At 42.8% G+C, this 26939-nt stretch overlaps 1 protein-coding gene across 8 annotated transcripts in view; it reads right to left on the reverse strand.

Moving 5' to 3' along the window:
• Positions 1–26939, reverse strand: part of HTR4 (5-hydroxytryptamine receptor 4) — a 109557-nt gene that overhangs the window by 17708 nt on the left and 64910 nt on the right. For 3 of the 8 annotated variants that reach the window (XM_076065842.1, XM_076065843.1, XM_032950734.2), the window contains 8 exons: positions 26538–26730; positions 25130–25228; positions 23120–23210; positions 20283–20405; positions 16919–17119; positions 14985–15138; positions 13744–14390; positions 6984–7134 (listed from right to left, as the gene is read on the reverse strand). In XM_076065842.1, the coding sequence (XP_075921957.1) occupies positions 7020–7134; positions 13744–14390; positions 14985–15138; positions 16919–17119; positions 20283–20405; positions 23120–23148 (1269 nt within the window). In that variant the 5' untranslated portion in view covers positions 23149–23210; positions 25130–25228; positions 26538–26730 and the 3' untranslated portion in view covers positions 6984–7019. The remainder of the gene's footprint in view (positions 1–6983; positions 7135–13743; positions 14391–14984; positions 15139–16918; positions 17120–20282; positions 20406–23119; positions 23211–25129; positions 25229–26537; positions 26731–26939) is intronic. The other 5 variants (XM_032950740.2, XM_076065847.1, XM_076065844.1 and 2 more) reach the window with 4 other exon arrangements.

The following is a 26939-nucleotide window of genomic DNA, read 5'->3' on the forward strand; positions in this document are numbered from 1 at the left end:
AGATTGGCTCGAGTGAGCCACTGTCCAAGCTGAGCAGGAGCACGCTGCGGCGGTGGCCGAGCAAAAGGAAGAAACGTCTAGAATACTGAAGCCATCATTCTGGCAGTCATCTGATAGAGATATGCACTGGCAGCTCATGTGTCCCACATTGGCCTGCTGCCTAGCTGCCCACTGCTATTTAGTACAAACGTTTGAATTCCTTTGGTTTTGTCGATACTTTTTTGCCTACACATGGACAACTGACGCAAAGGATTAGACCTGATATGAAGACAAAAATACAAAGAAAAAAAAGCGATTTATTTACCCTTAAAAAAAATTCAAGACAGGTGCAGGATTTATTCCAGTGTCTCATAAATGGCTCCATCTCAAAATAAAAATGGAAAAACACTCCACAGAATGCTGCTCTACTACAGCATTTCAGCCACTCTGTCTCCAAATGTCATAAATCCCAATCAAATCCCTCCATAATGTGCAGATGAAAGCAATACCAAGCCCATATTTTTAAGGACTTATCCTAAATCAATTTGATTTTTGTAAAATCACATTAAAAGGTCGATGCTTCTAGTATATAAGAGATGCCACTGATAGATCTTGGCTTGCCAGTAATCTAGCCTACTGTTTATTGGATAACACCCACTTTCCTCACCCGATATTGTGTGTGCTATACAGTTCGTCTCATGTAAAATGAATAAAATGGTATCCTCACCATGCATGATAAAACCTTATTCTCATGGTGTTTTCGCTATAATTTTGTATGCTACTGTACTGGTGTTTTAACATGCCATTGTTATTTAGTCAACCCTAAAAAAGCTATGAATTCGATTAGCTTGCATCCATCCAACTCTTCTTTAAAATGAGGCCTTGGTAATACATTTCAGCAGTTTCCTTTGCATTTGCTTCTATAATTCAATGTTCATGGTAACTTTCAATTGGTAAACATTAATAATTTGACAAACTAAGTATTTAATTTGAGAATAAAACTGCTTCAAACTGTTTAAAAATGAGGGCCAATACTTAAATCCAAGGTGGCATTAAACCAAGTTATCGCACCGTACACAGCCAACCGTGCTAAGCAGAGGTGCAGGGAAGGACAAACTAAACACAAAAATCAGTTCTAAAGAAATTCGTTTTCAATCCAGATTAAAAGGAAGAGCATTCCAGATGGCTGGAGAAGCGCATCTGAAAGCGCGCCATGCAGTAACCGTCTTTGTTCGATAGTTAGCCAAAAGCCGCTGTGAGGATGCCTGGAGTTTGTGTGATGGCCCTTGTAATGCTGTGCCACAGAAGTTAAACAACAGTGAACACATACACACAGAAGTGAACACATACACACAGAAGTGAACACAATACTTCCCACTCCCAAATACTGTATATAATGTAAAGAGTGGTCATGGCCACTAACCTGCCATCCACCGAGGTGCTAACACTCACATGATCTTTTGCAAGAACCAACTGAAAACAAGAGATAGCTCCCCAATTAAGTTACCACCAGAGCTTGGTTTCAGGCAGAGCTACCTGGGAGAGAGAGTCCAGGAAAATATTCCATACAAAAATGTAACCTGCGGTTACCACCTTAGTAAAAATTCTAAACTAACAAGTGCAACAATTGTCTGGTTATCTTACCGATACATGTGACAATAAAATAATGTCAGAGTAGTTTCTTGCTCAAGTGAATATTGAGGCAGTGTTAATCTCTCGTTTACAGCCCCAAGACAGTGATGGAAATTCCACATTCCTATGGTGGAGGAGTCTATACATAGGACAACCACTGTTGACTTTCCCACAAAAGCAGTACTCTTATTATCGACCCCCAGAGGGATGATGGGCTGAGTCAACCTTACCCCCCCTCCCAATCAGGATTCGAACTCGCAACCTTCTCATTGTGAGCTGCGAGCTCTATTGCTGAGCCACCTGGCCGGATAGAATGAACGTGACACGTGAAGTCCTGTATATGGAATTTCAAACTGTGCGCGACATTTAACTACGGCGCAGGCTAAGGATGAATACCCGTTAACCAATCACTTGATATTAACCACGCATAGTGCGATCTGCAAGCCAAAGCTCACCATAAGGACCTCTGACTGCCACAAAAAAAACAATACCATATTCATATACACGTAAAAAAAAATAACATCAACAAGATGTATAGTAATATAATAGGCCTTCTCTATAGGTACACGTGCACGTACGATGATTACTTATCATTACTTGTTTATTGCCTTAAAACAGTTACTCAAAAACATAAGATACGGTTGCCAGCGGCCGTGTTTTTGGCAAAGTGTTTGGCGCGACTTCTACTATGGCTTGACTAATGAGTGCGAGACGAGGGATGGCAGCCAACGCTGCTGCAAGTCTACTTTATGAGGGGCTGCAACCAAAGTCCTCGCCAATCTGGAGGGCTTTGGAGACTTCCAATGCGGCACGACGCTCGAATTAATTAGTAGCGGCGGACATTCCCACGAGGAAATCAAGAAGAGGAAAAGTCAATGTTTGGCTTTGAAAGATGCCTTGTATTGATTGTACAGCGGTCATTAGCTACGTGATATTTAAGACGGAAAATCTATTTGCAATTGTGCTGAAACACATGCAAAGTATTAGGTACTATTTTTTTGCTACTCGAGACCTATAATAGCGGACAAAACATTTATTATGTTGTTTGAAGGATTTTGTTATTGCATTAAATTAGGTTAGGTATATTGGTTTTCTAATCTAAAAAAGTTTAAGCACATTAAAAATACAAAAACAGATGGTATGAAGGTGACCTGTTGATTGAGGTTTAGTATCTAATGTGTACAGATTGTTTGCCGCTAATGCGTTTAAATGTTATTCTTGAAAAATAACTATATATTCTTGGTTCTTTCGGTAAAGTCACGTAGAAGGGAAACAATAAAATAATAAAAATGTAAAACAATAAAATTCTCACGACGTTTCGACTGCAACACAAGCAATCATCATCAGGTGTGAAAACCATCATCAGGTGTGGTTTTCACACCTGATGATGATTGCTTGTGTTGCAGTCGAAATGTCGTGAGAATTTTATTGTTTTATATTTTCATTATTTTATTGTTTCCCTTCTACGTGACTTTACCGAAAGAACCAAAAATATGAATCCCTGCAGTCACGAAAGCTTTAAATAAAAAATAAAAATAATTAAAAAAGTAAAAAGCGTAAAAGCGCAGCCCTGTGATTTCTTACTCACGCCACTTCTGGCAGAAGGTACCCCCGACTAGACTGGAGCACTAGAGGGGTATCTTGGCACTACTTTTGTTCTCACACTCGCCAGACATCCTGGGAGAGGTAGGAGTACCGATACATAACTCCACCACACGAGGGCTGCCGGTGGATTAACTGTGGTGTACCCATTTACACTTCTGAGTAGACAGGAGTGGGGAGATTAAAAAAATAACTTGCAGCACTGTTCTGGGGGATCGAACCCATGTATCTAGATTGCAAGTGCAGTGTGCTAACCATTGCTCACTTAACACAGATCAAAGGATTAACTGATAATGGTTTGTGTTTACATTTTAACAATGTGGAATCTTTTACACATAAACCATCTTGACAAAATAACATGCGCGTCAAATGGGTAGAAACATTCCACAGCCAGTGTAAGCCCACGTGTTTTAAAGTTCATGTTTGTATGCTTACGTCATTGCTGCAAATGATTAAAGCTTTCCCAGTGCTACTGAAGACATGTACCATAGATATTTCCAAATTTCTTACCAAAATATACAATTTTACTTCGTGATAATGCGAATGGGCTGGCGACATGGCCTAGCTGTAGCGCATTGACCACTTTTGCATCGGTTCACGGTTTGAATCCAGCCGGACCCTGATGAATACTGTGCATGTCAACCCTAAAACGAAATGTTCACAATTTGCTTCAGTGGACGTTAAAGATCAGGTGACATCTTTTGCAACAGTAAGTCATTTCTATGCTGGCATCGTTTCTCGAAATTTGAAAGCTCTGAAAATTTATTTGCATACATTAATTGGGATTATCCATATAAATCATCGTCCCATACTGTTAGACCACAGAGGATAATTGTCCTGCCCGAATGAGTGGGATCTACCGAATGGCCTCCTCTCATTAGTAACCTTTCTGATGTTCTGATGTTTAATAATTTCTGATCTCGGCGAATATAGATGCTGAATAAAGGCCATATGTCGTGTCAGTCAGTGGGGTTGTTTGACCATACCTCACCATTCTGGTTAGTGTGTCGGTCAAGGGAGTGGGGGACAGGAGCAGTAAAAATATCACTTGTCAATTAAGTTAGGCATGGCCAGAAATCGAACTCTGGGTTTGTAGTGCAGTTAAATTACCATTGCACCACCACCCAAATTTGGTCATTCTTGTTTGGGGAATTGTAAACTATATATTTTTTATTTCAGGTTGTACAATACCTTTTTAAAATAAGATAATTAATGACTCGATATTTTTCAGGAATTGTTATTCTCTATTCCTCATCATAAAATAATTATTTTGAAAGCTTAAGGAACATTAGCTGGCCGGTGGTGTAATGGTTACAATGTGTGCAGCTCGCAATCGGAAATTTACTTGGTTCAAAACCCGAGGTGGAGATTATTTTAACCTCTCTCTCCAGCATCAATAAAGTGAGCACGTCACTTTGTGTAGATGTCAATTGTGGTTGTCCTCAGGATTGACTCGACCCCACCATCGAAAGGAATGTGGAATTTCAACCACCGGCTCAGAGCAAATAGGAAATTAATACTGCCCAATTTTGAAGAGAGCAGGAAACCACTTTGACTTTGAAAATAACTATATATTTTAAAAAATATACACAATTAAATTGTAAAAAAAAGCATTACTTCACACAAAGCTTTAACATGGCCTATTTATACAGGATAACATATGAATTATGCATAATTACTTCTGCTCTTTACATACCCACATGTGCACATGGGTCTTGTAACCACCCCCATAGCCACATAAACACACAGTGCACCCACAGCAGCACTGAGAGCATCTGCCAGTTCATATCCCAAAAGCCTCATATTTAACACTGATCTGTAACTGTTGCTCATCTATACAGTCCCGTTGGCAAGTTACAGAAATGTAAAACGTAATAGCAACCAACTAATTAATTTATTATATTCGTACGAATTTTCAGATTTGACATTTTCTAAGTTTCACGTGAAAACGTGTTGCTATATTTTTCGCTTCAACCAATTTTAATACCTTGATAGTTTGGACAACATGCAGTACGCAAGAGGAATTACAGACATTGCAATGTTTCCGTTGTTGTTTGTATAACTGTACATTTTGTTTATTAGTTGTAAGTGTCCTCATTTCATCCTTTGTAAAAAAAGGCTAATAGTTCTAAATGGTACCTAGAACTGGGAGCACTTAAACTAATTCATCATTTGTACTCGCATAACATTAAACAATTTAGTTCTTCAATAATTAATTGTAGTTCGTTTCAATTGGTTATTATAACGAACATCTTGTCGGCCAATCTAGTGCGATGTTACAAAGGGTGTAATTTTTGGCACAAAAGAAATACGAGAAACAATATGCAACAATAAAATAATAAAAAATATTGTTTCCCTTCTACGTGACTTTACCGAAAGAACCAAGAATATGAATCCCTGCAGTCACGAAAGCTTTAAATCAAAATATGCAACAAGTTTGCTGAGCAAAATCATTTCATTTTCGAGAGATAAAACAACTGAATGTGTAACGTGGGTGAACTATTGGCGGAGGATAGAGATCAAAATGAAGAATTAAAGCAGGATTGAGTGCTTTTAGAAAACTGAAATTCTTAATGAAAAACAACATTCAAACATATTTCATAGAAATACATTAGTGTAATAAATGTGCCTGAAAAATAAAGTTTTCAATCAGTGCATATAACAGGCCATGACATATCAGTGAAAAAACATGGAGATTGACAAACAGCATGCAACAAAAGCAAACAAGCGTGCAAATAAGCATGGAGAGATACATGCTGGGAATTAAACATGCATCAGGGAACAAACATAATTGAGACATTATTTTGACTGTTAAGTGTGCGGAACGATGGCCAATGGAAAAGACCTATAATGGAATGTCAGCCAATGGAAAGAACACACCCAAGAGATGGAGTGGGGAGATCAGCTCGTGCAGGAAGGGGATGCATTGTTTCTTTGTAGGACCATGAGGACGGTTAAGGGGAGGGCTTCATCCAACAGTGGATAGATTATGGTGGATGATGGAACCAATTGGCTACTGTAAATATAATGCCGAATGTCATCTGCCATACATTTTCATCAGAAATATTGCTTAAATATATGGCACCAAATGTAGAAAAATCTGTGCTATTGGAGTATTGTAAAGAGACCACATTATTATCATTGATCCATTACTTATATCCAGGAACAAGAAACATCTAGGCCACATTTTCATGGTGCACTAAGGATAGCGGCGAAATTAAACCACATATTGCATATGCTGCACACTTAATAGCATTTGTACAACAAAACATTAGTGGTGTGCAGACATTCATGCTATAAATAGTATTCAAAAGAATATTCCCATGTTAAAAAACACAATAAGTTGCATGCATGTTGTTTTGTATGCAAACGCGCATTTGTAACATTGACGTGCAACTACTTAAGAGCCAGTAGTTGCATACTCACATTCAGGCATATGCATGCAAGAAGCGTCAAACAAAAACAAATGTCGAATACATTTACAAAACCTTCCGAGCTACAATTACGAATGATCGGCCTTTAAAAAAAAATGTATCCATTCACAAAGCACAGCCCCATGCAAAGCAAAAGAAAACACTGTTCATCTGAAATGGGAAGAGTGGCGAATGCAAGCGGTAACAAAACCAGCTTGAAAACAAAAAACAAAGCGAATCCATTTGCATGTCATTTTCTGGCATGGCCGAGGAGCAGAAAGATTGGAATTAATGGAGCAGCTAACTCTGTTTATTAAATTTACTGCAGCCCACAACCAACGTGCAGCAGACACTTACAGTGCAGGGCAGGTGCCCAGAAGCCTTAGCAGCGGGTTAGACTGGACTGGGCGCCCCACAGAAATGTGTCACCAGTTTGGAGACAGCAGGGCACGCCGCGGCCCGAGTCCGCGGGCGGCTGGGAAGGCGTGCGCGAGCTCGCACGCGCGCGCTGTACAGGCACACGCACGCGCACACACGTGGGGCCCACGGGGAAAGAAAAAAAAACGCACGTGCGCGCGTACCACACGGCGTACATTCACACACACGCAGCGCAGGAGGGAAAGGAGAGGTGCGAGCGGAGGAGAGGGAGTGAAGAGAAGGGACAAAAAGCCTCTGAAACTCGAGGACACCGCAGTACAGCCGTAAAGGATTTGCCCTTCTGCTGCAGTGTGTTAGTATTAACAATGCAATAATTCTAACAGCCACACTGTCCATTTTACAAAGGCTACGATTACGTTTAGCAAAGATCATTTCGGGTGGCGCCTCGCATTGTTTTTGCATGATGTCCAATGTTTCTGACCCGCTGCAACATGAAGCGAAACATCGGACATACTGCTGAACAACGTACAGCATAACAAGAAAACACACGGGAGAGCTGTACATCACAACTAAGAAACGCTGCGCAGTAATCCTACACTCACCGGGTCATAATCTTACTTTTCTCCTTTGTGCTTGCCACCATCTAGGTCTTAAACCATTATCGTTATTGTACAGCTATGAACTTTACACCTGCAAACTCCGAGGGCAGTTTTAGTCAACATAGCCGTCAGTAAATGCTCAACATCGATGTAAATTGAACAAGCGTGTCGGTTCTTCATATTGCATCAGAGCGTGTTCACGCGAAGCCTATAAATAAGAGGACAAACTATACCTACACCACGACCGTCCTGCACTTGCTGGTCTCTCAGTGGAATCGCTGGGCCAATAGTGCTGTGTTTTTACTCTTTATGGAGTGCAAACACTTTACTATGTCATGCCTGGCCTTACACAAAAAGCGAGCCGGAGATTTGTAGCTTGAATTCAAGGTCAACAAGAAGACCAACAGTCATTTTCCAAAAAATCATCGACCCTGGGATAAAGTAAATGGAAGAGGCGCACTGTGGGGGCCACCCAGCCCCAGGTGAATTCTGCAGTGCCTTGCCAAGCACACAAAAGCAGATCGCTTTTGATACGCACTGGCGGGAAAAAAAGATGAAATACTAATGGGGTGTGATAATAACCGCAAATATTACAATGTTCGTCACTGAACGTCCTCTGGAAGAAAAGTAATTTGAAGTATACATTTAAAGTTCGTAATTACGTGAACATTTTTTTGTTCCATTATATTTTACTTTCAGGTCATACAAATTTGCCCCAAAATATATTGTTTAAATTTTAAATATCAAACAAATATTCAAAAGCAACTCACGCATGAGATAAATGCAATCACGTTGCATTGCAACAATGCCACAGTGATATTAAAGCTTGGAGCTCCTGTTGTGTCCATCGCATGTGCTGTCTGAATATTGCTGAAAACATGACTTTTTCATAAGTCCATTCAGCTTCACATGGCCGAAGAAAGCATACTATAGTAGTCTTGCTCTATAATGTTAACCAGAGCTGTGGGTAGAAACACTGGGAGGGCATTTTTATAACCGGGGTTCATTTTCACAACACTTCACAGCTCATAAAATTCTATTTTAATACAGCAACGGCACATCATGAGGTTTGGTGAAATATCTCTCGGTGCAATAGTCCAAGCATCCACCAAATGTCGGTGCGTGGCAAGGTTACATTCGTCCCTCCAGGGTGCCCACGCTTCCTGGAAAAAATGTTGAGCTTGTAAGAAGATCGCAACATATATCTAACTTTACTCACATGATCATCGATTCCTCCACCCACTTGGACGACTCTGTCCAACAGGCCAACTGTTTCGTCCGATTCTTACCATGTTCCAACACCACACCGCAGGTCAGACCACTTCTCTTTATGCTTTTTATTTTTTCTTGCTCGCGCTGCTAAATTTTGGCGTTCGCTCCCATGGGATATTTTCCCAAGGACTTATAACATGGCTCAAATCAAAGAACATATTGAGTTGTATCTATTACATCCTCAATAGTCCTCCTCTGTTTGTTGATGGTCACTTGGCATTTTGGGCCTGTGTTCAGAAAATGCGATAAAAATAGCACTAGGGCTTCCAGCATTCGACTCCCAGCATGCACCGTGCTTAAATTCACATTGTTACGTCAGCTGGCTGACAAGTCAACAATTTCACGAAAACACTCACATTCATCAATAACACTGCCATGAAAGGAAAAACATGTAGCAGGTGACGTTTCGGCAAGTGATCCTTAGGCGGTACCCCAGGGTACCAAATAATACAAAATGGCCGAGGCTATTAAATATTTTATTTCTGGGACACTATTTTTTTCCAGGGGTGTTACTCAACTCCGCGACTGGGGTACCAATCAACCCGAAATCAGTGCCACACTCCGCGATGTCGAAACACAGCGAGGACGATTGCGCTGAAACCCTGAACGCTCGCACGCACCAAAGTGGTGGTGCATCGTAGTGTACAGCTCGTCGAGATGAGTCGATTGCCGCATCGCCGACCATCAACAGACTAAAAATGACTGCATCACGGACATTATGCGAGAGCCGGGGTACTATGGTATCCCTGGGGTACTGCCATAAGGTTTAAATGGCCCTTCTCCATCAGCGGCAGCGGTGGCAGCAGCAGCGACAGCGGCCATTACCTGAAAAGTCACCTATAATAATACACTTGTCCTTTCAAGGCAGTGTTATTGACGAATGTGTCGAGTTCTTTTTATTATTCGTGCTCATGCGCCATTGACAATGCAGCATCGGCAAATAATTAATCTGTTTCCCCAATTTCATGGATCACATTGAAAATAGTTGAGAACAGCCCTCAAACAACCCACTGCTGAATGAATGCCTCCCCACGCAGCATCAATCGTGGGGGGAGGCAGGCAGGGCCAGTTTAAATATCGTCTCACCACTGACATTAACCACGGCTGGGAATCGAACTAAGGTAGCATGGTTTGTGGCGCAGTGCACATACCACTGCACCTCCGATAAACACGGTTGGCTACGTATGGTGCGAATTAAACATGTACATTTCACTCCACCCCCAGACTGAGAAGGGAGCCCCCTAAAACATCTATTGATTTCAGAAAAACATGTTTGTTGTTTGTTTGTTCCTTTAACCTTTAAGTTCTGTGCGATTAAATCTACAGTGGTGATATGCCATTGTCTTGACATTGCAACCTGTACCACGTTGTTAAACATTATCTGCAGCAAGAGGAGATACTGTGTCTCACAGCCACACAATACGCATTTAACAATTGTCCTTTCAAGTAGCAGTAGTCTTTGCAAAGAGCACCGCAAAAAACACGGTCACGTATGTTTGTTGAACTCATTTTGCACCGGACGGAGCCAACAGTGCACGGTAATGGCTTTTGCACCTGGAATCATTTGTTCTGTTTCACATTACACTGGTGCTAAACTTTTGCAATTAAAAAGACATGCAGGTATGAAGTAATTGCTTGGGAAATGGCAGAAGTTTCTAATATAGTAATGTAATAACTTTTAATAAATTACCGACCAGGTGGCTCAGTGGTCGAGTGAGCGGCTCACAAGAGGAATGTTTGGGAGTTCAAATCCTGTTTGGGGGGGAATTGACTCAGCCCATTATCCCTCCGGGGTCAATAAAGTGAGTACCGTGTTTTGTCGAGAAGCCAACAGTGGTTGTTCCAATGGAGAGACTCACTCCTGTTATGTGAAATGTGGACATTTTCACCACTGGATCCGGGGCTGCAAACGGGGCATGAGCACTGCCTACATAACAAGCTGGTTAGCACGCTGTGACTGTTAATCGCAGAGGAACCAGAGCTCCATTTCCAGCCACGGCTAACACCATGGACAAATAATATCAAAACCTAGACCTGCCCCCCCCCATCTCCCCTTCAGCGGGGGAGATGGGGGTCTCGCACTTTCAAGGGCCCCGCGCTAAAAGCTTTCAAGCTATAAATTCCAGTTCACTGATTCTGCACTTGCTCTATTACTATAGTACTATAGTGCCTTCAACTTTTATGAACAACTGTATGTTTAAGGTTAGCGATTTGTCGTATTATCTGGCTGTATAGCAAATGAAAAAATACAATTACTTTACTACGCAAGTAAAAAATTTGTATTCTTTGGGTCTTTCGGTAAAGTCACGAAGATAGTCACGAAAGCTTTAAGTCAAGATTTAAAAATTTGTGTTTTAATATTTACTTGTTTTTTTATTATTATTTAGGGCCCCTTTATAACATATGCTACAGGCCCCACACTAGCTTAATCTGGCACTGCCAATATCATGTGGGAGAGGCCCTTCATCCAGCATTGGATTAATGGCTAGAATTTATGGAAATATATTTGTAGAACGTGATGTCTGACTGGAAGGCACAGCGGTAGAGCGTGCAGTTCACAATCGGGAGGTCGCTAGTAAATATGACATTTGGTGCTCGATTCAATCCACCATTCTTTTGGTGTTGATAAGATGAGCACAAGCTCTGTGGGCAAGTGATTGACAATTGTCCTAAGGATAGACTCACTCTGTCGTAAGAATGCAGAACTTAAACCAATGGATTAAATGCTGTAAACAGCAGATGAGTACTTGCTTCAACGCTCATTGGAGCAGGAAATCCCTTTGACTTGACGTTAATAAATGAAGGCACCTGCAGGTAAACTTCGAAAGGCAAATAAGTCATGCAGCTGGGCAACAACCTTCCACAATTACTTAGCATGAGGAAGTGGGGCAAAAAAAAACATCAAAGACTGCAAATCCTGTGTACACCAAATATTTGGTTTTACAAAACTAAATATCCGTAGAAACATCACAGCTAATAGCCTTTTTTAAAACATTCAAAACAACGCTACATGCACGTAGGAGTGGGCTTGCACATGTGCATCCAACATACATGATAACACGAGCTAGAGCTCATCAAACTGTATTCCGATTAATTTAAGAGTGGTTGAAGAGATTTCATTACAAGCATATTTATAGCCATCTTGCTGGGAATCGGAGAGAGATGGTTGCGAATCGGAGCAATGTCTGCACGTCTTCTTCCTCCATAAAAAACTATTTTTGTTACCGACAATAAGTCACCAATTGCCATTCTGAACGTATATATGCCACCAGTTGTGAAATTCCAGCCAAAGACAGGTTGAAAACTAATTAAGCGCTCAATTGCATCTACATGGCTTTCCGAGTAAAGTGGAAGGGGGGGGGGGAAATATCTTAAATCGAACCGGTGATATACCCTCTTTTTATAAATTATGCTGAAGAAGTAACGCAGCACCGACTGCCATGCTTCACGCATTTTACAGATTGTGAGAGACCTGCAATAGAGCTTATCACCTTCGGTTACAACGAACCTTTGTACCTTAACCCAGATCAAAAGTTACATAAAGCATTTTATCTAAAAACGAAAGAGGTTGTGCTAAAAATAAGGAGGCTGATAAGCCATGCCAATGTCGCTTGTTGCCCATATGGCTTCAATGGACATTCATCTCTTGGCAACAAAACAAAGCAACATTCCAACAGTGCCACAACACAGAATATTGAATTATTCTCGTGAGCCATTTGAGGTCTGCTTCATATATATAAAAAAATCCACGATTCGCCAGCAAGCAAAATGCAATGTGACATAGCACCCAGAGGCATTCTGTTTGCCGTGGAATACATACCACTTAAAATAATGTAACAAGTGAAGGAATTGCTATCACATACTATGCAAGTATTTGTTTAACGACCTATAAACACACACTTGGACCCTGAACTACCAACCGTGTTACAATAAAACAATAAAATCAGGCTAGTGCCCGACTGGTAAGAACTGGATATTGACGCTGTTTCCTCAATTGGGAACAGAAGGATTTTTTTTCACGTATAAAATTTTGCAACTCCCCCCACCCCTCATCCAAAACACCGATTAAATAATTGTCAATTGACTAAGGTGTAGTCGTAGTAATAATAATAATAAGTACATACAATAATTTTACATGAGGTGACATGGTGGGTCAGAGTTCTGAGCCAGCACCACTGAGAACCTGGGTTTGAATCCTAGCAACCAGTTATGATTGCCAGGATTCATCAAGTATAGCGAGTTGATGTTCTCAGCTCAGTGACTAATGACTGTACACGTAAAAAAATCATTGTAATTAAATTTGGTTTTAACTTTATTAGCTAAATTCCAGTTCTGAAATTGTAAAATAATGGTTTGACTGCCAAGCGGCAAACAATCTCACTGCAGAGGGCATGGGAAAGGCCACTGGAAGGATTTTTCGAGAGCCATTCTCTGACACATCAGGGGTGTTTGCTCTGTGAGATCCTAAACTAATTATTCGCCTCGAGACATTAGGCTGATAGCACAATTGGAATACATTGGGGGAGGGTGAAAGAAATAACGAATGTTTTAACATTTTCAGTAATGTGGGATTATTTGACCATACTTCCCTATGCTGATCAGCACGAGTTGGTGAAGTGGGGGTTAAAGGCCAGCTCGAATATATCACTCGCGTAATATATTAGCGGTGGTCAGGGATCAAACCCAGGCCGTGAGGTTCATACTGCACCACCGCTCCCCACCCTATTGGCAAAGTGTTCGGCAAATAAATATAATAAGACACCAGTGCTTCTACGCTTCTTACCAGTAAACATCTCTCCAAGCAGCTAAATACTGAAAAGGGAGAAACCATGCACGTACGCAAGCATGCCGAAGCCAGGACGGCTCACCTGGGCACCGGCTGGACAGCGCTGCCGTTGGTGCTGACGGAGTAGCGCACGGAGTGACTGCTGAAGGATGAGCGGCGGTAGCGAGCGGCGTCCCAGCAGCACAGGATGGCGAGGAAAGCGCGGCGGAACGATCGGTTGAGGAACGCGTAGAGGAGTGGATTGAGCGCCGAGTTGGCATAGCCCAGCCACAGCCACGCGTCCCACAGCTGTTGCGGCGTGTCATAGTTCACGAACGGGTCGATCACATTGTTGATGAAGAACGGCGCCCAGCACAGGCAGAAGCAGCCCATGATGATCGCCAGAGTCTTGGCCGCCTTCGTCTCGTGACGGAAGCGCGTCGACTGCGTTTGCACCATCGTGGCCTGGGCCACCGGCACCAGCTGCTGGGCCCTCAGGGGCGATGCGGCGCCCGAGGTCACCATTGTCACTTCGTCACCCGTGGTGTCCTTCGAGACGGCGCGCTGCAGCGAGCCGATCTGGCGCGCGTGGGCGCGCGCCGTCACGTAGATGCGCTGGTACGCGGCCGCCATGAGCCCCAGGGGGATGTAGAAGGCAACGAGAGAGCAGGCCACCGCGTACACCTTGTTCACCATGAAGATGCAGTGCGTCTGGTTCGCCTCCTTCGCCTGACCGAGCCGGAGCTCAAGCTGTGGTGCACGCGACTCGTAGGTTAGGTTACCCCGCAGCGGATCCACAGAAAATCGTCGAATAGCTCGCACAAAACAAGTCACACTTTTTTTTATATTTACATCGCGCAGCGTGTAAAAAAAAAAAACAACGTTAACATCGCTATGTCACTGATGTTTCGAGACATATATCCTCTGTATAACCTACCTAGGCTGGTGATCGCTGTTAGCGAGCACCTATGAAAGCTGGCACAGTACTCGTCTAATCAACCACTTTTTTCTCCCCAATGCTGATGTACACGTACCCCACCAGCTACCCATTTAAAGCCGAGTCAACCTAAGGGACGGCCCAGGACCAGTTCAGATATACTTCCAACGATGTTAGCCATAGCCTGGAATCGAACTCAGGTTACCGGGGTTCGTAGCGCAGTGCGCTAACCGTTACACTGCCACTCAGACACATGCATATATCCTACTGTCAGACACATAGAGACACATTCATGCAGTATATAAGCACAGTCGCCGACAAATTAATAATATATTTATAATATATTTGACATGGCTGAGATATGGCGGCAACCGAACAAGGGGCTGGCAGGCAGCCAAGAGAAACACCTGTTGTTCTATGCCGATGATGTTCCAGCCGTTGGCTATGGGGATGAACGAGATGAGGGAAGGGACGACCCAACACGCCCCCAGCATCAGCCCCACTCTCAGAGGCGTCATTTTATTTTGGTAGACCAGGGGCTTGCAGCAAATGGCGTAAAACCTGCACACGGACACACGTTTGCGTTGAAGCTTCCCGAGCGTACACACACGGGCAACTTTGTGCACATATAAGGGGCGGCAAGTCGAGAAGCAGAGTAATCAACTGTTGAGAGTTGTCAATCACCAAGGATAAATCCACGAAACGTTTAAATGGACTTTTGCATGAAATGTACTTTCCCATAAATTACTGCGACAATGAAACGAAACTTCTGCTGGCCTGCAGTCGGTTTTCAGGACGCAAAGTGTTTCGCAGTTGAATGCAAGAGGTTGGCAATTGCAAGCTTGCACGTTTAACAGAATAGATCTTAGTCTTTTTCTAATCTATCACTAATTATAATGATGAATATTACAGATTTTTTTTCTTTTAAAGACATATCAACACGATGCCAATTGTTTGTAAATCGCCTTTCTGTAAATCAAGCACGATGTCAATTATTAATTCCTATCGAAGTCCATTACACAAATGGGGCACAACCAAAGCGCGTACTTCATCAACGCAGAGTGATATATCGCCGCAATTATTCTGTAAGATTCCTCACATGGCTGCCAGAGTGGGTTATAGATAGTCACACCGGTGGCACACTTTGTTGAGCAATGCTGCGCTTGCATCAGTTCATGCCAATGAAGTTATCCCCATTGAATACGCAGCGTTGATGGACGAACTCGAGCATCGCAGAAATAAAAGTGCGCTCGCTGATAGCTGGCGGCTGTTTTGGAGGTGCAACACATTCGGAAGGCTGTTAGCAATTGGCATTGTGCGGTGTCTTTCATCTCCACGGTGCCAAGTGCAGAGCTGAGCGCTAATATCAGAAAGAGATGGCTCGAGTCAAGGCCTATTGGCACAGGCACAAAGTCAAAGTCCAAATGAAGATTTACGCACGTATATAAAAAAAAAATCTCAGAGACCAGAATAGTTGTGCATGCCTAGGCAATATAATGGCACAGCGTTCTAAGCTGGTGCACATTTATTTCTTACACTAGGTGTGGTCAATAGCAGTAACGGCAGTCATTGTATCCATATTGACTCTCGATATGTTTAAAGTAGCGTGTAATTACCCATTAATGGCTACCCCCAGTGCACACAAATTGAGAATTCCTTTGCAAATTGTTGAACTGTGAGACATTAGAGTTGAGTTTAGTCACTGCTGGATTTGAATCCCAATTGCTTGGGAAGGAGGACTCATCACTAACCTGTACCGTATGTACAAGTGAATTCAACATCACCGACACCGTGTATTTAAAAATTAGTAAAGTTCCAGAAAGTCCTTTGAAAGTATGAATTTTATCCGAAATTATATCCTTTTTAGAATTCCCTTCATGTTATGGTACTTGACACATTCTGAATCAAGGAAGAAAATGAGCATTACATGCAATCATGTACTTGTTAAAGCCACAAGGCTTAGTCCAAAAGGATCAGCAACTAAATACCTGGCGCAGTCTGTAAGAAGTTCCGATTCTTCATTACGCTTTTGAATGTACCAAAGAGTTCACCAAAAAAAATCAACTTTTTATTGACAACCTTGAACTAATCCCAGCGTTAAAATGCAATGATCCAGTCAAGCGCACAAAAGTTGAAAGGCAGATTTGTAGGTCTAACTTCATGGGCAGAGGTTTAGAGTTATTGTGGTTGATAAATAATATTGGGGCTACGATTGGTGATATGCACAGGATGTGGGCATGAAGGGGGGGGGGGATAATCTATGGATTGAGCTTTGGGCGGGGTTTTTGGGACCACCGTGGAAATTGACGTTGAGTAGGCAGATGTTGTGGTGAGGAATTACCTGTCCAACGCGATGCAGCAGAGGTGCATGATGGAGGCAGTGGTAAACATGACGTCAAAGGAGGTTCGAATTATGCAGAATTTGTCGCCATAGGGCCAGTCGTTCTGCACCCTCTCCACAGCCCCAAAGGGCATCACAAGAATAGCCACCAGAAGGTCTGCCACTGCCAGTGACACAATGAAGTAGTTGGTCTTGATTTTTCTAACAAACGATATAAATTAACATGGGCATTGTTAAAACGAATGCATCGTTGACAACATTTTTGAATCTTGACTTAAAGCTTTCGTGACTGCAGACATTCATATTCTTTGGGTCTTTCGGTAAAGTCACGGACGACCACTTGTGTTGCGATCGAAACGTTGTAGTTTTGTTGTTATTTTCTTTAAACCTATCTACGTGACTTTACCGAAAGACCCAAAAAATAAAATTTTTGAAGTGGCAGAGGGATACAAAAACACATTAAAATAAACACTCTTTGGTTCTTTGGGTAGAGTCACGTAGGTATAAAATAAAATAAATCACGACGTTTCGGGTGCAAGCGTCCGTCATCAGGTGGGAAAGCCTAACATTAAAATATGCGTTCAGTGTCTCATCCTTGAGGTTAAAAATGTTACAGCTCAGTAACAGATTCAGCATTTAACTTCAGAGAGCATATTATAAAGACACTGTTTATACCCGAGGCTGTAAATTTCTCACCTCAAGTTACAAAAGGATCCCTTGTGGGGTTAGCATTGTATTCACAACAAGTGTGGCCACTACAATCATGCAATTATAAATAGAAAAGTAAGCATCCATTCATTCCATTAAAAAAGGTATTGAACCACCACCTCGTACACCAAAACTTGACAATGCATTGGCTAGCTAATCTGATGACTCAGAAGCCGAGGCCACTTAAAGTGCAGCCACCAAAGCAAAGTTGAATGTGCCAGAGAGCCATTTCTCAAATCCATGTCAAGGTAGGGAAGAGCTCAATCTCACGCCTCTATTCCTTGCCTCTGGGTCACATTTAGCTTGCATTTTTTCACGCAGGTTCCAGGCGGAGTTGAATTAACAAGCACGTATTTGTATATAATACCATATTTTCCACCGTGACCAGTTGCTAACCTTATGGCGAATGCCCGCAAGCACAGACACATAAAATAAATGGTGCTCCCTTTATGCCCTTCGTTGCTGCTGCACAACAAACGCAGTGGGTTAACTGCAAATGGGCACCGTGAACACCTGGGCAATGAACACGTATGAAATTTTTATACATTCAGAGAGTTGGCTGTTAATTAGGTTTTCGACGCATTGGGAATGTAAACTCAATCATAAGGAGGGAGTTTGAACCCTCAATTCATGAAGATATTTCAGCTGTGACTCACAATCCTGACTATTGTCATCCACAAATAAATAAATGTATAATGCACCTCAACCACAGATCCCTCACAATGCCCACTGGAATGCGTTAATGGGAACATAAGAGTAGACCATACAGGGCATATTAGATTCCCATTAGCCTTTTCCAAAAGCCTGCTAATGAGAAGGTTTTTCATTTTTGATGCAATGGATAGTGCTGGGTGTATGACCACCAGATGAGTACCTCAGACAAAAAACAAGAGTCAGTCGTAAATTCAAGCTGTGTGAAAACTGTCTATAGCAACTGCGTGTGTTATTTATTTGCTTTCTGTAATGCATCCAAAAACGACTACGAATGAAATAAATATGTTCAATCGCTGTTTTTTGTAAAGCAAGTGGTATTTACTTTGGCGAGAAAAACAAAACAAAAAAACCGACGTGACTTTACCGAAAGAACCAAAGAGGATGGGTTCCCTGGAGTCACGAAAGCTGAGATGAAACAAAAAACCTTGCAAATAAACCACAGGGTTAAAGGTACAGCTCTGCAATTGTTTTGCTCATGCCACTGCTAACCAGAAGAGCCTTTACTAGAGGGAGCTCCTGAGGGCCCCTTTAGAGACTGCATTTGGTCTACTCAGAAACTGACTTGTATGTTAATAAAATTAACAGGTTAATAAAAGGAAATTATTATATGTTGTTTTGTTTCACCATCACAGACCAGAAATAAAGATCTCCACAGCGAGCGATATGGGACATAAGGGTCAGTGTGTCATGCTTATTTAAAATACTGCACGTCACATTCCACTTTCGACACGACGGTTCACACGACACCACCACCACCACCGCCACAAGAAGTCTGATAAAACAGAATCTCATACAGAGCTATTGCTCCAGAATCTCGTACGCGTAATGAAGCAGATAGAGCGTTGCGTCGGCGTACAAAGAATGTCCCTCTCACACACGCCAGACAAATAGGTTTTGATGGCTTCTGAAATTGGCTGAGACAGTGGGCAATAGTTTGAAGTCAATGTCAACCAGCTAGCAGGGTAAACCCATTATAATATAGTATATGACATGGGGGAAGGGGGGGTTGGAAGAGATGTTTTCTCTACGTCTGTACAAATCTGGTGAAGCAGATAAGGCGGGGGTGGGTGATTGGTACAAGGTCAGATACCCACTTGGAATAGCAGTTTCACTGTAGAGAATTTTATACCATGAATGGGTTTGATATCACAGCGACGCTCGTTTTGCGCAAATACATTTTAAATGTGAGCAATGCTGACCAAACTCCGCACTAATCCTTCCAGTAGGAAACACATCCTCTTAAATGGGATTTATATCCGGACAAGTGGTGCCATTACACAAAAGATGCATTTGCGCATTGCTTTTTTTCCTTTTCAGATGGATTATAAGAGGAGAGGGGGAAAAAGGGGGTGTGGTTGTGTAACACCGAGCCAACCTGCAAGGGTCAAATGAGGATCCGCTGCCAATGTTCTCCTCTTATGTTTCTGGAACAATCAATGGGATGGCTTAAAGCCATCGCTGCAAACGTAACCACGGGGTCCAGCCGAGTGAACGCGTGCACTCAAAGTGTTCCGAGGCAGTTTACACCTGCGGTTTATTTCTTTCCCGGTTGAGGGGGGGGGATGCAGGTGGACTGGATACAAGTATAAACTATGCTCTCTGTGTCTCCATAAATAAATACAAAGATTGTTTGTTCCATCGGCCTTTTCGATTTCAACATCAATTTTTATCAAGCAGCATTGGCTAAAAATGAGCAAACTTTGGACAAATTTCAACCTTCTGGGTCTCATCAGCAGAGGCAGGTTGGTAAAACAAATACGAGATGCCTCTGGAAAGATCACACCATGTAACCTATGTGACTGCAATCAATGCAAGAAGCAATGCCCTGCACAAACTCATTACGCACTGCCGTGGAACGTCATGGGTAGTGTGCACATATACCCAAAACTACTTTGCGTCTCCACATAGGTCGTTGGACCTGATGATCGACAGAGGGTCTCACCGGAGGTGTCTATCCTTGCACACAGCGACCACCACCAGCAGGTTTCCCAGAATGGTCACAGCGATGATGATGGAGAAGATGCCAGCAAGGATGTACTTCTCGGCTTGGCTGGATGTCTCATCGCTTACAGGATGACAAGAGCGAAGAGGGACGTGGTATTAGCTGCAGCCACCTTCAGCAGGCAAAGTGCTACCACGCTGCGTCTTTGATAACGGTCAAAAAACCTATCAAATGCTCTACTGAGCTTTCAAAGAATAATTTGTACCAACAGCAGGATAGTTTATAGTGTGAAACAAACAAATAAGTCAATAACTTTGAACCAATCCGTTTTTTTTTCTTTTGGAAAAAAAACATTTTAGCCATATGTTCGCCAGCTCAGTCTGCTCGGAAGACGATCTCTCATTTGCTCAGTATTTAACCATGCTGCTGTGTTTCAAACCTACTGGCCATACTTTAAATAGCCACTGAATATATCCAATGAATAACCAGATGAGAAGTGCATGCCACTTCATTCTCTCTATTTTATTTACAGCCCTTCATCATTTACAGCCCTTCATCCACTGTTGGACTAGAGCCTCCTCACGCCAGTGTTGGTCATAGGGGTTGTTTGACCATACTTCACCACCCTGGTCAGTGTGGGTTGATGAAGCGGTGCGGGCACTCAGGGGTGGTTCAGCTATCACTCATCGCTGGCTGGCATTACCCATTGCTGAAAATCAAATCCAGGTTACTCGCTTCATATTGTGGTGCGCTAACCGCGATGCTTCCACGCCACCACTTCATTCTCGACCAAATTAAAATCCCTTATAATGTTGCAGTGAAATGCATAGAGTACTAAAATGTTGCGGGAATAACCGATTGAACGTTGTTATTTTTTTTTTTTTACAAATTAGTACTTAACTATTAATTTCAAACCCAAATGTGCTCTTTCCAAAAAGACGAAGTTCACCATGAGCACATGCGTTGACAATGGGTCTTCTCCAATACAACGCCAATCACTGAGAGATGGGCAAGTCATGAAGGCGGAAAGCAAATTTCTGTGCAATTTTCCATTCCGTACCGATGAATTGTAGAAAGCACGCAGCAATTACTAGGTGCCACAAATTTGATTTTTCCAAAATATTTCTTTAATGTTCAACAATATTACATTTTTCTTTTTTTTTAAAGTAAAACAATTGAAGGCAAAAGCATTTCCATTTTCTGTTTTGTGCAGGCCTGCTTTTTCAGAACCCATTCCATATTGTGCGATTAAGGCGAGCCACACAGAATGACGTTTGAATAGCATTATTATTATCAATACTGTGTGCGGAATTGTGTTTTGTGCAATTAATATCCAAGCACGCATACCACTGTAGCTTTGAGACTACTGAATTCTGGTTCGATTTAAAGCATTCGTGACTGCAGGGATTCATCTTATTGGTTCTTTCGGTAAAGTCACGCAGAATGGAAATAAAATAATAAAAATAAAACATAATAAAATAAAATTCTCACGACGTTCCGGCCACAACACAAGTAGCTTTCTTGTGTTGTGGCCGAAACGTCGTGAGAATTTTATTTTATTACGTTATATTTGTATTATTTTATTTCCATTCTACGTGACTTTACCGAAAGAACCAAGAAGATGTACTGTATTCTGTTTATTTAGATATATTCTAGCCAGAACCCATAAAGTAAAGAGAAATTAGACAAACGATTAAAATATCTTATTTTGGCAAGCCTTACACCTACATGCCCACTCTTGTTCACCGCTGCATGTCCATTTACCTGCATGTTAATGACGGAATGTATGGGCTGCATTTCTAATGCCCTGACATGCCAGAAAAGTTGGTGCGAAATATTATGTCGGTGTCTAGGTCAATGCTATCTTGAGGCTCTCTTCAATGCAGAATATAACATAACAAACATCTCAAGCTAGCCGATAACATCTCCTGGATAGAGTTTCTCCACACAATGTGTAAATCAAGTCTGGTCCACTTTTGTGCATCGCGTTCGATTGTGACAAAATGTTTAACACCTGCAGGCTTGTCTCATTCCTTAAAGCCATCCTCTGAAGCATCTATTTTAAGAAACGTCACTTCTTCACGCTTGTGCACTTCAGATCAACATGTTTTTATATTTGTATTCACGACATACAATATGCAATTGGTGTAAGCTTTCCATAGTCACAAACGCTCATGTGTCATTTGAAAAGTTTAAAATGACAGAGGCTGCAATGGATATCAGGGTAAATGAATATACTCAAGAGACACTAACAAATATAGGTGACTTGTGGTGGCGTAGGGGTCAGTGCACCGAGATGGCACTCCTAAGATCCTGGGTTCTTATCTTGGCAGCCACCTGTGATTATACAGGGTTCTCAAGCATAGCGAGCTAATGTTATCATCCTGGTAAAAAATAAATTAATGAGAACAAAAAATGTATTGATTTGCCTGTTAAAACGACGGACATTTATTTTCTGTAGGGTGAGTGGGAAAGCCTAATCCACACTAGGAGGGGATGAAGAGGTCACTTTGAAAGCACCTTGGCAGGAGTTCTGATAATATTCTTCTACAGGCAATTTTCTATTGCATAGGGGCGATGCATTGCTCTGCAAGCGTTACAAATAAGTGCTTCGTCTCAATTACAAAGTGTAAAAAAAAGAATAATATTGTATCAGTAAACATGTAGTAACTTATTAAACAATTACACCGATTCGTACACGTATACTCATTAAATGGTCCATTGTGTTACTGCTACCACATTTCCTTCGACAAAATACACTCGACTGCACTTTACAGAGACCAGCAGACATTTAAGTGACGGCACCAGGTTACGGTCAACACAGTAAAGCCACTTACTTGTTAAAGGTGGTGTTATTGCCATACATTTCTGTTTTCTGGCATCAGCGTACGTGCCAAAAAGGCACAGGGCAAAGGCGGCAGCCAAAATCTGCGGGGAAATTTTGAAGAGAGGAAATAAAAATCAGCTTTGACGACCGTGGATTTTGCACAAGACGATGCCCATTCAAGTTATAACATGCGAATGTTGCAAAAAGTCAAGGGAAAAAAATTTGACAGTTGACCTTTGTACCTGTTTATGAAGCATTGCGCTCCTTTAAAACCACATTTGACTGAATAACAGGCACACGTTTCGTGTTCTGACCGTAATTAAAATGTTTGTAGCATCATCAAATATTCAACACATCAATATATGTTTTTATCATTTGTGCGCGGCCGGTTTATTGTAAAAAGCTACGCAGCTTGTGATGTGGAAGGGCGAGTCATAGAATTCAAATTTATTTCAGAAACTCCTTTTTTCAAGACATCGTTTCAAAAACAAATACTTGGCCTGTGACATTGGCTGCGTACGGTGCGAAAGAAGTTAAACATGTGTACATTTAGCAGTAACGCTCCTCAGTAGACAATACTAAATAAGGTTTGACTGCACAAGTTCCATCTAATGCAGAGTGTAGAATACACTTGAAACAAAAGCATAAACTCAATGCATTCTCTCTGCGATGAAGAAGGTCCAGTGCCTGCGATGTTGCCCGTTACATCCCCCCCCCCCCCTCCACGTTCAGGGCAGTGTTATTAACAAATGCGCTCAATTGTTGTTGTTGGTGTTATTTGTGCTTTGCCAACCACTGCCAATGCAGTATCACGAAAAAATATGGTCTAATAAAAGCATATCATTCTTATATAGTCAAGAATTATAATAGCTCTACAGTGCCTGCACATAACGCACTTAACAAAGAGGGCAAACTGCTTTTTTATGATGTAATATCCTTTGCCTTTGAGTATTTACCTCTACCGTAGTAAAGTCAGTTAGCACGCACTCAGCAGAACTCCTGTTATGGCCATCATATATGATGCATTGTAGACACAATGTAGTTACATAGCAAATTTAATGGATACTCAACTTGACTTTCCAAAGGTACAAGTTCATCTTCAATAATTAAAAAGTTAATTTACATATACGCACGTTTAGACTATCAGGGTTTTAAATGTTTACACGAATCCTGCCCTTTTGTTTCGATGCAAAGTATTAGCCTTTAAAACATTGCTTTCGTGTTATTCATCGTCGTCATGGATAGTTATGATACTATCTCTAATAAAATACACGTGCTATATCTGCAAACTTACCTGGATTCAATTACTGACCACGCAAGTGGTTGTCTGGCCCTGACATACCCGAGCCAGACTGCCATAAATGAGCACCTGGTGTCGGGTGTGTTAACATCAGCCCAAGGGAGACAAAGACGGCAAGCCGTGCTGCTCGTTTTCACAACACCCCCATCCCATCCCTCTGCTCTAACCCGCCCTTACTAGGTGCTCGCAAACAACCCTTGTGCTCCTTCATTCCACGTACAGGGCTAAATATGGGGAGAGGGGGGGGGCATCTTTGTCTTTATACGCGAGATACAGACACCGCTGCTGCTGCGCATGGTGCAGTGTAGATAATACGGTGGTGGTAGCGTGCCGGGTTTGTATGGCGAGGCGGCACTGCGCTTCGAGGTGCTGTTTGCCTGCTGCGCGCCTCTGTGCTCTGTTGAGCAACGTTTACGATTGAGACCTTTACCCCGAAGCCCGCAATCTCACATCGACAGCCCTTGTATGCTAGATTAAGCATCGTTGCAACCGCTCGACGTGCTCATGGTGTTCCTGCGCGCATTCGTCTACTCAGACGAGAACCCACGTGCCGTGTACATCGTCAACGTGTCCCCTTTCACGGCAACGGGTTCCAAAATTCAAAAGTTGCCTTCTCGAGTCGATTGCGAACATTATTTCGTTCCGATAAATACGCTGTAACGTGTCAATCGTAACAAAAAAAACGGTGAAATGCGATCCTTCCCGCAATGTTTATTATACCGTTTTCCGTTGTTCAGTCCCTTGTTTCAATCGACTGCTGGATGATGGCATCAGCACGCAGAGTCGCTTGTGGAGGTTGTTTGACCATGCTTCAACTGGCTGGTCGGTGCAAGTTCGTGAAGGGGATGGGGGGAGGCAGGATAGGTTTAGACAACACTCGCCGCTGACGTTATGCGTGGCCGGAAATTGAACTTGGCCCACCGGGGTTCAGTAGCGCAATGCGCCAAACCACTGCGCCACCGCTCCCTCGCACATTACATTACAAGGAGTTGAAATTTATATCAATACATTCAATAAACAAACACCGTCCTGACGATTGCAGCGCAACGCGAAGCACACCTGTTTAATGTTTGACCACGTGTAATCGAATGCATTCCCTTACGCCGGGCGAGAATTCGTCTACTTCAAGTTATCTGCTAATTAAATAGCGGCCCAGCTGTCGTGGCGCTGATTAATGGATTAAATTAACAAATTCGAGTGCGAAAAAGCCCATAGGCGTAACTTACAGATCATAACCTTGATACTAGGCAAACGCTTCAATTATTAATCTCTTAAAATGTGAAATGTCAAAGATTTCACCGCTTAATTATCCATGCGTCTTAAACTCTCGGCGAGAGCGTGAAACACGTACGTGTACCCACCGCTCAGTGCGCATACCTGTTCCACTTAACTGTTGCAAACATGCCACCTACCTATACAAACAGCAGGAACTACGGGCGCATACATCACAACGCGTCAAGTAAAAAGCCAACAAGACAAAGCAAACCACTTTGCTGAGGTGTTCGTGCTTTGTTATCCTTGAGCTCACCCGACCGCCCCCCCCCCCGATATGGCTTTGGGATGTAGCCAGTGTAGTTCGGCACGATGTTCGCCGTTTTGCTCCACGTGCTGGGAGCTTTTTCAACAGCGAAACGTCGGACATCGTGCCGAGCTACCGGAGAGTTCGATAGCCAAAGGCTCGTGCATAATAGACAACAAACACCCCCCACCCCATCACAATGAATAATGACCTCTCGCGTTTTTGACATTTAAAAGGCACGCCTACACGCACGGCCTAACGGGCACGTGAGGTTATCTCCCATACAGCGGTCAGTTTCGTCTCGCGAACAGGGTAACATCATCCATCAGTTCAGGGAGTGAGATGGGGGGCTCATGTGGGGGGGGGGGGGCACCTCTGGTGACGACCTCCTAACGAGGTGAATCGCTGGCGCCCAGGTGAAAACAGCGGGCACGCACGAGGCTGTGCCCAACATCGGCAGCGACAAAGACGCTTCCCGCCCCTCAATAATCCCCGACCACGGAGCGCGCACATTTGTCGCGTCAATTTGAGGACCAAATGCTGCGCACGATGGAGGTGTTGGGGGTGGTGGTGTGTGGCCAAGGAGCACGCTTGGCCCGCTCGTCTTACCGGGTGCTGATGGCCTTTTTTTAAATGCCGCACCGCCAGGGACGTGCATAACTCAATTCGAGGCGGATGGTCAACCAAGGACTTGTTCAGTGTGGTACCCGTCGCCACTTTATGCGAGTTGTGGTCGGAAATCGAACTCGGGTTGTTGTTTTTTTTCTTCTTCCAGCCGGGTTCGTAAGGCAAGCGGCCCGCGCTTTAGCGATGCAAGGGGAGTACACACCAGGCAGGAACGCGAATCACCAACCAGAAACGCATATCACTCGGGCGGACACACAGACCGCTCGGGAACAACACAGACCACCAAGCAGCAACATAAAACACTAAGGCACAACACAAAGCACTCAGGAACAACGCAAACCACCATGGAACAACAACATAAACCATCAAGCAGCAACCCAAACC

Source organism: Petromyzon marinus, chromosome 9, assembly GCF_048934315.1.
Source record: "Petromyzon marinus isolate PM22_M1 ecotype Great Lakes invasive population chromosome 9, UKy_Petmar_22M1.pri1.0, whole genome shotgun sequence".
Lineage (NCBI taxonomy): Eukaryota > Metazoa > Chordata > Hyperoartia > Petromyzontiformes > Petromyzontidae > Petromyzon > Petromyzon marinus.